This window comes from Centroberyx affinis, unplaced genomic scaffold (genome assembly GCF_046629955.1).
Source record: "Centroberyx affinis isolate AG114_WGS23_722 - 3 ecotype Tasmania unplaced genomic scaffold, CSIRO-AGI_Caff_v1 ptg001096l_1, whole genome shotgun sequence".
In the NCBI taxonomy this organism is placed as follows: domain Eukaryota; kingdom Metazoa; phylum Chordata; class Actinopteri; order Beryciformes; family Berycidae; genus Centroberyx; species Centroberyx affinis.
In genome coordinates this window covers 57,712-71,168 of record NW_027279641.1, presented here as the reverse complement: position 1 = coordinate 71,168, position 13,457 = coordinate 57,712, and the positions used below count along the sequence as shown (strand labels likewise).

The 13,457-nt window shown below is 39.6% G+C and overlaps 1 protein-coding gene across 2 annotated transcripts in view; it reads left to right on the top strand.

Annotated features, from left to right (window-relative positions):
* Window positions 1-11,349: 11,349 nt before the first annotated feature.
* The window catches only part of sh3pxd2b (SH3 and PX domains 2B), a 51,964-nt gene continuing 49,856 nt past the window's right edge, over window positions 11,350-13,457 (top strand). For both annotated transcript variants that reach the window (XM_071523630.1, XM_071523629.1), the window contains exon 1: window positions 11,350-11,656. In XM_071523630.1, the coding sequence (XP_071379731.1) occupies window positions 11,585-11,656 (72 nt within the window). In that variant the 5' untranslated portion in view covers window positions 11,350-11,584. The remainder of the gene's footprint in view (window positions 11,657-13,457) is intronic.

Genomic DNA, 13,457 nt, shown 5'->3' with positions numbered 1-13,457 from the left:
CATAACATGTAATCGTAATGCATGCATTATGATTGAATGTATTTGATTTGTTTAACTGTCTTTTATTTGATTCATAATGTTTGATTTATAATGTTTAGCAAGTCGCTCCTCTCAGAAGTTCTACAAGATATGGCAACCATTTCTGAGTTACTTTGAGAAAGAATTTGCCTCTAGCAATCTAGGGTGACCACCATCCTCTATTATTAAAAATCCAAATAAAAACAGTTCAAATATAATGTTTAGCAAGTCAAGACAACCTCTCTTAGAAGTGGAATTTCATGGAATTCTGTTTCCTGTCATTCAAATTAAATTCCAATTCTATTTCCTTAGAGCTGGTTGCAATTCCAACTCCAGCTGCAACTCCAGGAACTGAATTGGAATTTACCATGCATTCTCATTTAATTCATGAATGGCCCCTCCTTTGTTTGAAAATGACACCATGTGGGAAACTTACCTGAGCAGATGGAAAAAGCTCATGTTTATATGCTTGTTCTGCAGGTTTTTGAGTTTTGATCTTCCTCCATCCTCTCTGATGAGAATGCTGTTCAGGGTCTGCCTTATTGCAGCTCTGCTAGTATGCTGTAAGTAGCCTATTGTATGCAAAATGTACACTTTGCCAGCCAATTTAAATGGAATGCTTAACTGTACAAAATTGACCACACACATAAACACACACACAAACACAAACAATTCAGCAGTGAATGCTAACGGGATTCCTATTATAGAAACAATAAACAGTGTATAAATACTGTATGTCTGCCTGCCTGGGGATTACCATGAACTGAGCCTTATTAAGAGACTGTACACTCCTGTAAACACAAACCTCAGGGGTTGGGGCCTATTGCTGGAGTGACTAAAGTGTATGGGGCATTTAAAGCATGATTGAATACTTCATGCAACATTAGATTAATTGTGTCTAACTGCAAAGCTTAAGGCACAGTGACTCTGAGGGCCTGTTGAGCAACATGAAAATGAGACAGCCATCTTGTTACTGAGATGAAATGACTCATGCCGTACAGTAGCAGCTCTCACTCTGCTGCGACACTGTGGGACAATGACATGTACACAGTCAGTTGCGTCAAATGTGTCCAGCAATACTGTGCCTTAAACAGAATTAATGGACACAGACCAGCCAATCAGAATTGAGTATTCTCTCAGGCCATGATGTGGCATGCTGTACTGCACTGAGCATTACTCACTGTACTTAATTGCTATCTGTCATTGGCTACGTTTACATACACAGAATAACTCGGCTATTGGTCATGCTCCAGTTAAGGTCTTATTTGGGTTAACGGTTGATTGAATATCCCTGTTTCCATTAATAAACAGGTTAACAGAATATTCCTGTCTACCTGTGGATTTCCACTCACAGATAGATCGGTCTGACAGCAAAAAAATGTATGAAAAGGTGCAGCTACCCTCTTTGACTGAGCCGAATGTTACTTCTAATACATGGGAAAGAAATGATGATTGCAGCAGAAATGGTTCACCATCATGTTTTTTGTTGACACTAAAATGAACCCATAACTGTGCTAGTCTCAGCTTGTGCAGACAGTTTCCATGCCTCAGTAACCAGAGTAAAGGCCCATTCACACCTACAGCGATAACTATAAAGATAACAATAAACTATAACGATACGCTCAAGCATTCATATTACAACAATATTGTCTTATTTTGGTCCCGAATATTCAGAGAAAAAATGGAGCATGATTACTTGTCACCCAAAACCGGTTTACTTGAGTAACTTGGTTACTTGTTTATTGATGTGATGTAACGTCATTTATCAAGGGGGATGGTGGGCAGGTAAATTGCCATTTCCCCCCACATTTTTAAATTTAACAAATGGCATGCTTGCAACAAATTTCAAACGTGGATGCCATTTCCTTCAGGCTCATGATCCAGCCAAGACCTTATTCAACAATTCCATTTAAAAGCAGCATGTAAAAAGCACAGCATGTAAAAAAAAAAAAATATCCCAGTAGATCTTGGGACTTGGCCGCAGAACGAGAGCCACCCTGAAGATTAGTGAAACATGTTAGCTTGTGATGCTAAAACCCCTTCATCCCCACTCAGATCAACCACTGACTCGAATTATCCAAAACCCAGATCTTAGTGCTGTAAAATCTCAAGGAAAACTTTGTAAATGCGAGCGTGCACCTTACTTATTTACGTCACGTATCACTTGCCTGCGTAGTCTTTTAGGAGACCAACTGCTCTCCACATGCTCTCCTCTCAGTCATGGTAGTCCACGTGCGGAGGGAAATTGCTTTTCCATGCCAGTACCAGCCATCCAGCCCGCCTGTCTGCCAGCCATTAAGGTCTTCTAGTGATAAGCAGCTTCTTTCAATCACGAGGCCCGGCGTGTGTTCCTGTGCCAGGGCAGAGTGATTGAAATATTCGCTGTGCCTCTGAGGTTAATAGAGTTAATGAAGATCAAAGACTCATGTCTGGGCAGGATAATTAGTTTGCTGTCAGAATGAAAACACACCATGAAAAACTGAACTTGGACTCTCGCCGTCTCAGTGGAGAAGTAACACAGTTTTCAACAAGTGTGGCCAGGCGGCGAGCTGAAGTGAGCTGAAGTGTTCCTTGAGATTTTGTTTAAATTTTAAGAAAATGTTATGAAAATCCACGTCAAACAAAAGTACTTCATAGACATAATTAAAAAGTCACTTTTATGAACTAATTAAACTTTTTCCATCAATTTAACACCCATCTGTTGCTAATGTCTAGTCTAGGAGGACATTGTGCTTGTTATCTTTCTTTTATTATTTATTTTGAAGCAATCAGCAGTTTGATGTCACATGGAATCTGATGATTTTGCTGAACTGTGCTGCAGCATCTAAATGTTTTGGGACCATTAATATTTTATTTTTTACTAACGCCCATTTCTGCACTCCGAGTTTGTGTTGTTTCAGCCCTAAGGTGAATTAAATTAGTTAGATTTCAATTAGAGTTAGAGCCTAATGTGACACCTTGATTGAAGCTTGTCCAATTACCGATACTACCTCATGAATATTTTCCCACTCTGAATTTACCTGTGATGGCTCCATATAAAACACAATTTCAGGTTTTTAGAAGAAATGTAATGAATGGTTCAAGTTTTGGGGAAATTTGCCTGTTAAACTTACCTGCTAAGTAATGCAAACATTATCTGTGAGTCCCCAGTAGACCTTTAGCTCAGGCTCTCCATGCTAATTCATGCTAGTGACACCATGTTAAGTGGTAGTTGGCAACTAGCATTATCTCAAAGGTGAGAAAATTCTAAATGCTAAGTAATTAAAGAAAAATGATAAGTAATCTTAAATGTCAATCTCCCAAAAAATTTGGTGTATTGCTTTAACCAAGGAAGTTGCTTCAAGCCGCATTGTCATTTATAATCCCCCCTTCCTGAACTCTCTCACCACCTTTTCATCTCTCCGTAAGACCTCCTGTTAAGTTGCGCTTTAGAAAATGAAAAGAAAAAGGGTGACGGATTTCAAGGGAGGGAAAGGAAAGTTGACAGCGGCATCAAGGTGAAGAGGAACCACACGGCGGCGAGTGACAGACGGACGAAGGCTTTGACTCCGAGGAAAAGGGTCAAGGAGACGGGGAGAAGGAGAGCCGGCGCCGGGCCGAGGAGCGACTCCAGCTGCAGCCGACTGGGAGGCATCTGCCAGCCCAGCCGCTACGTCTGCCAGGGCCGCTACCTGACAGACAAGTGCTCCGGGGCCAAGACACGCCAGTGCTGCATGCCAGGTACAGTGACACAGTTACACACACACACACATACAAACACACACACATGCACACACACACAAATATTACAGAGCTTAAGAGTGCATGGCTGAGGGACATAAATGATCTCCAGCACACAGGCTAGCTACCTATTACATGCACACATATACACATCTTAAAACTTAAATCTTATCTTAAAACAATTTTTTGAAAAGGCGCATCAAATATCATTTACTGTGTTGTTCTCATTTTCGTGGTGTCTCATTTTAAATGTGTTTTTATTGTTTTTTATTTTCTTATATATTGATATTACTCTATTTTTTGTAACTCATGTTGTATTTTTTCACTGTGAAGGACTTTATAACCTTGCTTTGAAAAGTGCTATATAAATAAAGTTTATCATTATCATTATTATTATTATAATCATCATTATTATCATTATTATTATTATTATTATACACACACACACATCGCTGCACTAACAAAGACAAAATTAAATGGCATTTGGAGAGTGTCTTGCTTCTGTAATTTGACGTATTTCCAGTTGAAACAGAACATGAGGCAGGACATAATGTGTGTGTGTGTGTGTGTGTGTGTGTGTTTGTGTGTGTGTGTGTGGTGGAGAGGTTGGGGGTTTGGGGGTTAGTTGGCATAGCAAACATGGAAGGTGACTCAGAAGAACTGGACACTAGCCTGCAGGCAGCGGACAGAACTGTCAGAGTACAGGAAGCCCAGGAGGAAGAGGGAGAGGAGGAATATTTTGTCCCCCATGTTGCCACTCGTGTCACTTTTATGATGGCGAGGGGTTTAAAACATTTTATGGGTTGGAATTTTTATGAGCGCCTACTGGGAAATGGTGCAGCAACCACTAAAAACATGCTGTATTTCCAGAATGAAAAGTAAAAGAGTAGAGTTTTTGATATATAAAATATGAGAAAATGACAGTTTTCTTAACTTTTTGGCATGTATTGTTAAATAGGTGTATGTTACGACATGGAAAATTAATTAATAAGGTTCAAAAGTCATTTTTCATATCATTTTGTCTCTGTAGTCGGGGCCTGGAGCGTCCTGTGTGCTGGTCATCACAACAACAGAGTGAGAGCCTGTGATGTGTACGGCTGTGGGGCTTTCAACTCCAGAAGGTGATTCTGTCCCATCTCAGCTTCATGCTTAAGTTTCAGGAGATTATTCATACATTGTATACAATTTCCTACTTAAAGCTGCACTAGGCAACTTTGCATGTTGCCAGTTCCAGGTGGTAGCGAGTTTGAAATATTTCAACTTCAATATCCAGAAATTGTGTAACGTGGCGCTCTTGTTTTTCAATCTGGATATACCAAAGGATAACAAAGGGATGAGAGGTAAAAGACCTAATGTTGATAAGTCCAGTTTCCAGTTTCGATCTGTCATCTGTTCCTGTGGGCAAAGAAGTGTCCATACCCAACACCAGGCTTTAATTTGGGCAAATAGGGTGAATCTATAGGGTCTCAATTAGACTAGGGTATTAGTAGATGGGACACTGTTTTCTGTTGCAGCCTCACTTTGTGATGTAGCCTGATGAAAAGGGTACATTTTCACATAAAAATCTTAGAGCAGCTTTAAGACTTTAGAGGTAGTTATTTTTTTCAGCTACAGTATTTGACACATCTGATATTTTTTTGCTGTAAATATAACCGCTAAAACCGAATAAATGATCAGTCCATGAACAGCTCAGATCTGCAGCACATGAATAACTCAAATAATCCTTTTAAGATGGTAGTGTAATTCCAACCTGGTATTATAGTTTCTGCGTCTCTTCTATCAGAGGTGAGGACCTCCATAAAGCGGTGGACGTGGTGTGTGACGACTACGGCATCGTCAACGCTCCCTTCTCAGGCTCGCTGGCTGGTCCAGTCGGGCGGACCGGGCCTGATGGGATCCAGTATGACGGGGTCAAACTCCTCAGTGATGGTAGGCACCACAAGTCCCAATATATTTCTGCTGTTATACTACTTGGAAGTGAGTACAGGAAGGAATCAGGTCGACGATCAGTGATTTTCCACTGTATGAAGTGCTTGATTACAGAACACAATGTCCATTTTGTGACAAAAAATATTAGCTTAAAGGATAAGGCTGGTGTTTTTTAATGCATTGCTTACTGTCAACAAATCCTATGAAAATAACAAAATCAACAATGCGTTTGCTCTACTCCCATTACTTTCTGACTTCCCACGTACCGTTTTTAGCCGTCAACCCGGAAGTAATTGGCTCCAATTGTAAGCTAAAAACCTTGAAATACAGCTCACAAAGACATAGTTTCAATTTTAAAAATCGCTAACTGTTACCACGAAAAGTCAGGCTGTTGTAGTTATTACCAAATCAAATTCAAATGGGAACAAATTCTTCATTACGCCGGGGACTATTTTATGCTACGGAACTACTTTCCTGAGATCGCAAAGTGTTTACAGCCGGCTTATTAAGTTGTTTGAGGAAAAAGTCGCCTGGCCCGGTGCATCGTGATGATGAAATATGCTGCCCAGAGCAGCAGCATGGCTCTTTGACCTGTTTTTAATCATTTTTTTAATACAATGGAGTTCTATGGCTGCTGGGACATGGCTTCATTGGGTCCCGGCTACATGGACGAGACTTGTTGGCAAAACAAAATCATTTTGTTATTTTCATAGGATTTGTTGACGGTAAGAAATGCATTAAAAAACAAAAATTGGAGGATCCAGTCTTTGGAAGGGTTAACATTTTGTGGAAATGATGTTGGAAATGATGATACTTTCCAATGATGCATAGTTTTCTATAGTTTTGCATCAATCATTTTGTAAGAATAGGTTTTCAAATCTGGCTGGGTATCTCATGAAAAGAGACAGATCATGGCCTCTAGTGCAGGGTAATTTGCAATAATACCAAGGCATTTCAGTGGTAAGCCAAAAAAATAAAGGCTTTTTAATATTTTTCACTTCAAAAAGTGTTCCTTGGTATTATGAGAATGGACTTTTTTTTTGCATTTTTATATTTTACATGTTCCAGCACTCCTTCCAGCCATGATGTACCTCTTTTCGTGATATAACTCCCTGGTTTCCCTCCCTGGAGTACCTTTTTTGACACCAGCAACTTAATTTTTTTTGTCTTCTCTTCTATGGTGGGCATCTCAGTTTGGAACAAGACTCCTCGTATATTATATCTTTGTACTGTATTTGTAATACATTCAAGATTTTTGAATATGACTGTTGGATACGCTGAAGAAAAAGTTGTATCTAAAAAGTCTATTCTACTAATTATTAGCCTCATATGCAACAACTGTATAATGAATCAAAATCAACTGACATACTGTATCTTCCCCCTTTTCTGGAACAATCCCATCTCAGAACCAGCAGGCAAAATCAGACCTTAGAATGCATGCTTTATTAAACCACTGTAACCTCCTAGTATTATCCCTACAAGTAATTCCGGTAATCTATGGTATATGTTAAGGGCAAGGGGTGAGAGCAGGGTTTCACGGTGGAGGCGTTGGGTAGGGATGTAAAGGCAGGCAGTGATTTGGAGGGATTAGTCATGGCGCTGGAGAGAAGGGGCTGAGACTCCTGTGAACTCCTGCTTGCCTCTGACATCCGCTCCATGTGAAACCCCATCAAAGCCTGTTCATGTATAATGATCCCCCACTAAGGGCCATCATTACAGAACAGAGTCACGCATCAGCATTTGTTTTTTCTGTGTAGACGGTGTGTACATGTGCCTGCCCGAGAGTGCAATGTATATCTAGTGTTTACGCAATGTATATCTGTGTGTGTGTGTGTGTGTGTGTGTGTGTGTACTTTGAGAGCATCCTGAGTTGATAAGCCACTGGAGTGATGAGTAAACATCATTATTCCTCATTCTGCCTCTACCTCTAATTGAACTGCATTATGGGAAGAACACATGTACTGTCAGCTCCTTTCATCTCTGGGTAAAGCACAGACATGATTAGACATCACAGGGACACACGGCCTCTCCATGATACCCACATTAATGCTGAGACGTTGATTCATTAGGAGCTCAATGGCAGTGTCGACTTTGTTCCAGACTAGCCTACTTTTAGGTTGGTTTTTTTTTTCCTAACTTGACAATTCGCTTGTTATTGTTTGCTATATGGAGGAGGGGCGACGGTGTAAACAAGACAGTTATTAATCAAGGTCTTGAGCCTAACTTGACCCATTCGGATTTATAAATTAGCAATTATAGAGCACTTATCTCCACATTTCATAATGCAGGTTATTCCCAGGGACAACCTGCTTGCCTACCATAAAAACAGGATTTGCTGCACTGTACAGACTGCTTAAATCCCCCTTAAAGTTCTGTGATCCAAAGAAGTGGTTACTTAAGAAAAAATAAAACATGTGTAACTTCTTTAGGCAAGTGGAAATGTCTTCTAATTTTGTCTAACTTGTTTGCCTTCCTCCGAGAAAGACAATGACTATTGTGTTTAGTGATTAGCCACTTGACTCCTATTATTCACATCTATTCAGCTGTGGTGGAGGAACAGTCATAAGCTCTCTGTTGAGCTGTTCTGCTATTCAGCTGCACCCGTTCTCTCGAGTGATTGGACAAACATGACTGAGCAATTCTAAGACTTCCCAATGAAAGAAAAGTAGTATGAACAACAAAAGAAAGCAGCAGTGCTCTTTTTCCTCCGTTGAATGACTGCACTCGAGTGTAAATTTGCCTTCGTTCCCTAAGACAGTGCTTTATTGAGACTCACCATTTTTTTTTTTAAATACTGAGCTCTACCTAAAAACTGAAATTAGTCATCATTAGGGATGGGATGATATATCGAAATTGAATATATTGCAATACAAAAATGTGACAATATGCATCGTGGGGCAGAAAAATGAATCATGATATTAGCTACATTTTATTCTGCTGTAGTAATCACAAATGAGACGGCTTGACCATCACAATTTCACAATCTCTCCATTGTAATTATATTATTTGCACTTTGTAATGACATTTTTAAATTGTTGTTTACATTCTAGCAAGCCAATGCCATTGCTAGACATAAACATAAGTCTACACAGTCATCCTTTGTTGTCATTGAACTTGTATTTATTACATCGTATCGCAGTTGTATCGACTCGTGAACCACATATCGCGTATCGAATCGTATCGCGAGATAAGCATATTGTCCCATCCCCTAGTCATCATCTCATTGTCTATTTCTGATCAAATGATATTCAGTATCCTTATACATTGCACTATACATTTTGAACAGTCATATATTCCTGTGTATTATCTGTTTGTGTCTCATCCAGCGCACTGTGTGAAGATCTTCAACATCCGTCCTTACCGTTACGTGGGCCCGGTGTCTCAGGGAGAAGCCCTGGGCTATCTGCTGCCGCTGCAGGAACGCTTCGCTGGCATCACCTCGCACATGGAGCTGCAGCTGTGTGACGGCGCTGACCCTTCACCTTTCATCTGACCTCAGACCCTTCACCTTCCATCTGACCTCTGACCCCTCACCTTTCATTTAAGCCGTGACTCTTCACATTTCCTATCACCTCTGACGCGTCATCAAGTTCAAGTTCAAGTCTGTTTATTTGTCTTAGAGGGTAATGAAATGCTTGTATGCTGGGTCCTTTCAGTATAAAAACAATAGTAACATATATTCACAGAGATAAATAAAGAATTAAAATACAATAAGAATCAACTTTTCACTTTTCATATGATCTATGGCTTCTGCACTTCATCATTCATTTTTCCTGATGTGTCATTTCTTGACAGCACGTTTGTTTTGTTAAGTATAAAAAGCATTTTTTAGAATTATTGTTCTTATAAACTTTCACCTTTCTCCTTTTATATAACAAATGTCCCACCTCTCAACATTGATATGACCTCTTTTGGTACTTTTGATTTGACACAATAAATTCTCATTTTGTATTTTTCATTTCTGCTTTTCATTATAACGATTTCTACTTTCTACTTCTAAGTAAAATTTGAGAAATGAGAGACAAAACTACTATAATTAGTTGAAACTGGGAACCTGATGCATACGCAGCCACATATTTTAACCACTTGTAATGAAAACTACATCATTCAAGTTCTCCTACTGCAGATAGGGACAGCTGCCACATGTAGACCATGTTGATGTAATGAGCATAACACACCAAAAGGTGGAGCTGCTTCTCAACAAAATTGTCAGTCAAAGACTCCAAGTGTGTGACTGCTCTGTCAAAAAGTTATAAAAACGGGTCATGTAATAAATGCCCAGTATCACATTAGTCATTTCTTTGAGTGACTCATGACACAAAGTGCTTCACAATCAGAAAAGTTAAGATACGTTAAACTTAAGAACATATTGGAAAGAAACATTACATAATGATTCCAATAAATGATAATGTGAGTGATGTTTTTTTTCCTAAGAAAGGGATTTTGTGATGTTTGAAACAACCACATCAGTGATAGTTTACTGCCACTGTGTCCAACCAGGAAACATCTAGTAACTTTGTTTTTAACTTGCTGTTCATCCTCGGCTTAAGAAATTACACCTTACCCAATTACCCCCCATTAAAGTTTCATGGAATCATCTCATGACAGATTTAACAAGACATTTACCACATAGTGACATGTGGATCTCAGGTGATGCAGCTTCAGTGAGTCATTCTCTCTGTGACTCTTCCCCTTCTTCATCTAAACCTTCTACAAAATTTCCTGAAGATCATCAGATCATAGTCAGCCATGGTGGTTTTGCTGAAAAACAGTTAATACCCTATGACTTCTATTTTTGTATTTGTATTGTTTAACTTACCAACAGAAAACCTATTACATAGCACTAGTGGACTCAATTTCAGAATCAGATAATTTTCCAAACCACTTGGACAAACAACAGGGCGACCATGAATCAATTACATGTGAGTGTGGTCAATCACAAATTCACCCATAATTATTTTTTATCTAATTATTATACAACTTCCTACACATGCTCTGTGCCTCTGTAGAGTCCATTAACCATGTCCTGCAAGATATTTTCTAATTGACCAATAGGGGGCGCAACAAACACCAAAATAAGTCGATGCATGCATGAGTGTTTTCCCAATTTTGGGGCAGCAGGGAGACACTGACCTCTGATTTACAGTTTTATTTCCATACCATTTTTAATTCACTACAAATGATCCTAATTAGAGAATGTGTAAGAATGACGATTGTAATGATCTAGGTTTCACTCTCACCTCTATCTCCCCAGTTCTAAAATTCAATATTAAGTCAACAATAACAAAAATCCTTCCATATGGGGGTTTCTGGGACTAATCTAACTAACTAATCTATTGAAATGGGGTCCTTGGTGTGTCTATTTGTGGATCCTTAACATGAAAGTGATTGAGAACTCCTGTCCTGGGTGGATCAATAAAGTATCATATTATTGCAAATATAAGAAATGGATACATATAGATCAAAGCTGTTTACATGCAGAGATACACATTTAAACTTCTGGATTTGAACCACTTTTGTCTGAGTGATCCTGCAGCCTGTGGTTAACTAGTCGGAGGGTTGGTCCATGGAGCATAATGGAGCGTCCCAGTTGTGCAAATGGGAGTAGGTGAGCTGGGATAGGCTGGGAGTTTGGTTGGAGCCGACAGCAAGACGGGACAAGGCACGAGAGAAGAGGGGGGGAAAGAGGAACCGAGCGACCAACTTCTGACTCCCTGGTCGACTGAATGTGGGACAGGAAATCTGACGTAGGCCGATTACGGAAAATCGCAATTGTTGCATTCACAAGTCACGGACCCTGAGCTGCGCGGATGACAAAAAAGCGTCGCGGTGCAAACTTTCTCAATCGGGTTTGATCGCTCGTGAAACCCAACGGGGGATTTTAGTTTTTGAACGCAGACGCACAGAAGAGGACATCATGCCACGGCGGACTGTGCAAGAAGTAACAGTGCAAGATGTCCAGAAGCGGAGGAATCCGAACAAACACTATGTAAGATTTTATTTTATTTTCGTAACAGCGGTGCTTTGCTACTTGGAGAGCAACAGATCTAGGTTATTCCCTGCATTTTTTCCCTGGGCTGACTGTCGGGTAAAGTAAAAACAAAGGGAGTATCAAATTACAGTTTGCCAAGGCAGCCGAAATGGACAGACATCCACATTTTTAGGCGTTGTTTCACAACAATACATTAAAGGTTTTGAAAAGTTGTCAGGTTCAGACTCTTACTGTTTTAGGGTTTTATTATCATACGTGTTGCCACGATAACAACAGGAACAGTCCGTTTATTAGGACTCCACACTTAGTAAACGAAGAAATAAAAAAAATGCACACACTTTAAAGATTGACACCCTTAAAGATGTACTTCATCTTACATTTAAGTAGTTTGTCAGTGTTTTTATGATAGGTTATTATCTTAATGTTGAATCAGAATGGACAATTATGTCACTTTTATCAGTTCTTTGTTTGGGTTAGAGATTAAATCAGTAGTCCAGGAGTTTTATCTCTTCCTCCCTAGAGGGAATGAGGTCAATATTGTTGTTCTGGGTGCCATTAAGGAGCATTCAAATAGATCAGGTCAGTGTGACCTATGACCCCGAGTTGGCATACTGTCAAGAGTACAACCCTATAACCTGTTTATGAGTATTGGCAGTTCACTAGGCCTATCACATGTATGTATGGGAACACTGGTATTGTTCTGACAGGGTGTGTGAGTGGAAAATGGGTCCTTGCATGCTAATTTATGAATGGAGATTAATAGGGAAGGTACTGTATGGAGCTGGCAGAGTATTAGGCCCAGTCTCTTCCAAAATTTCTTCCATTACTGCTCATAGACCTACCAAGAGTGTGCCATCCTAGAGGAAGGTCCCATAAGTCTTCTTCATTGGTGATCATAGGCAATCCAACCAATCCAATCCAATCCATGGGCAATCCAGACTGATCCCCTGAGGTTGGGATTAATCCTCACGGCTGGAGTTCAGATTGAGCAGCACAGCTTTGTCATGCCTCCAGGCTCTCCAGCTCACTCAGACACACACACACATACCTGGCTGCAGGCTTTGCCAAACAGGAAGTACACATATGCTCACAAGACACAGTTCCTAAGGTCATTGTTATCACAGTGTACACAAAACTGTGGAGAAGTGTGTGAACAAGGAAACAGCCTAACCGTTATGATGACCGGCCACATGTCCTGGAGCATGTTGTGACTACTGTTTTGTGTACTTTATGGTAGTTGTAAGGCTTTTGTTATATTTTAACTTGTCAGCTTTTGACCCAATTATGTATTCTACAAAGGCTTCAGTAGGCCCAGTTCGCTGATAATGTGCCTCAACTTTTCTCAACAGTAAGTTGATTATAAATTACACATGCAAGTGGCTTGTTACAGGGAAAAGCTCAGGTTCTAGACTAGGGCTGGGCAATAATTCAATATTATCGTTTATTGTCTTTCAGTGGAATCATATTGTGATGATATGAAGATATTTTAATATCGTGACACACATTTCTGCTGTCTAAATTGATGATGACAAGCAAATTTTACTTAAAAACTCTGATAAAATGAGGTATGGTAGGAATACTATTTGAAAATTTCAGTTTTGTTTGACATCACACCTAACATTACCATTTGGTTCAATGAGATGAACATTCATTTGATTATTTAACGTGATTTTGCATACGTGAACCATATTGTGATATATATTGATATCAAGAAAAATCCTTATGATTATCATGATATTGATTCCAACCATATCGCCCAGCCCTATTCTAGACTAGTTAAGAGAGACATCAACAGTAA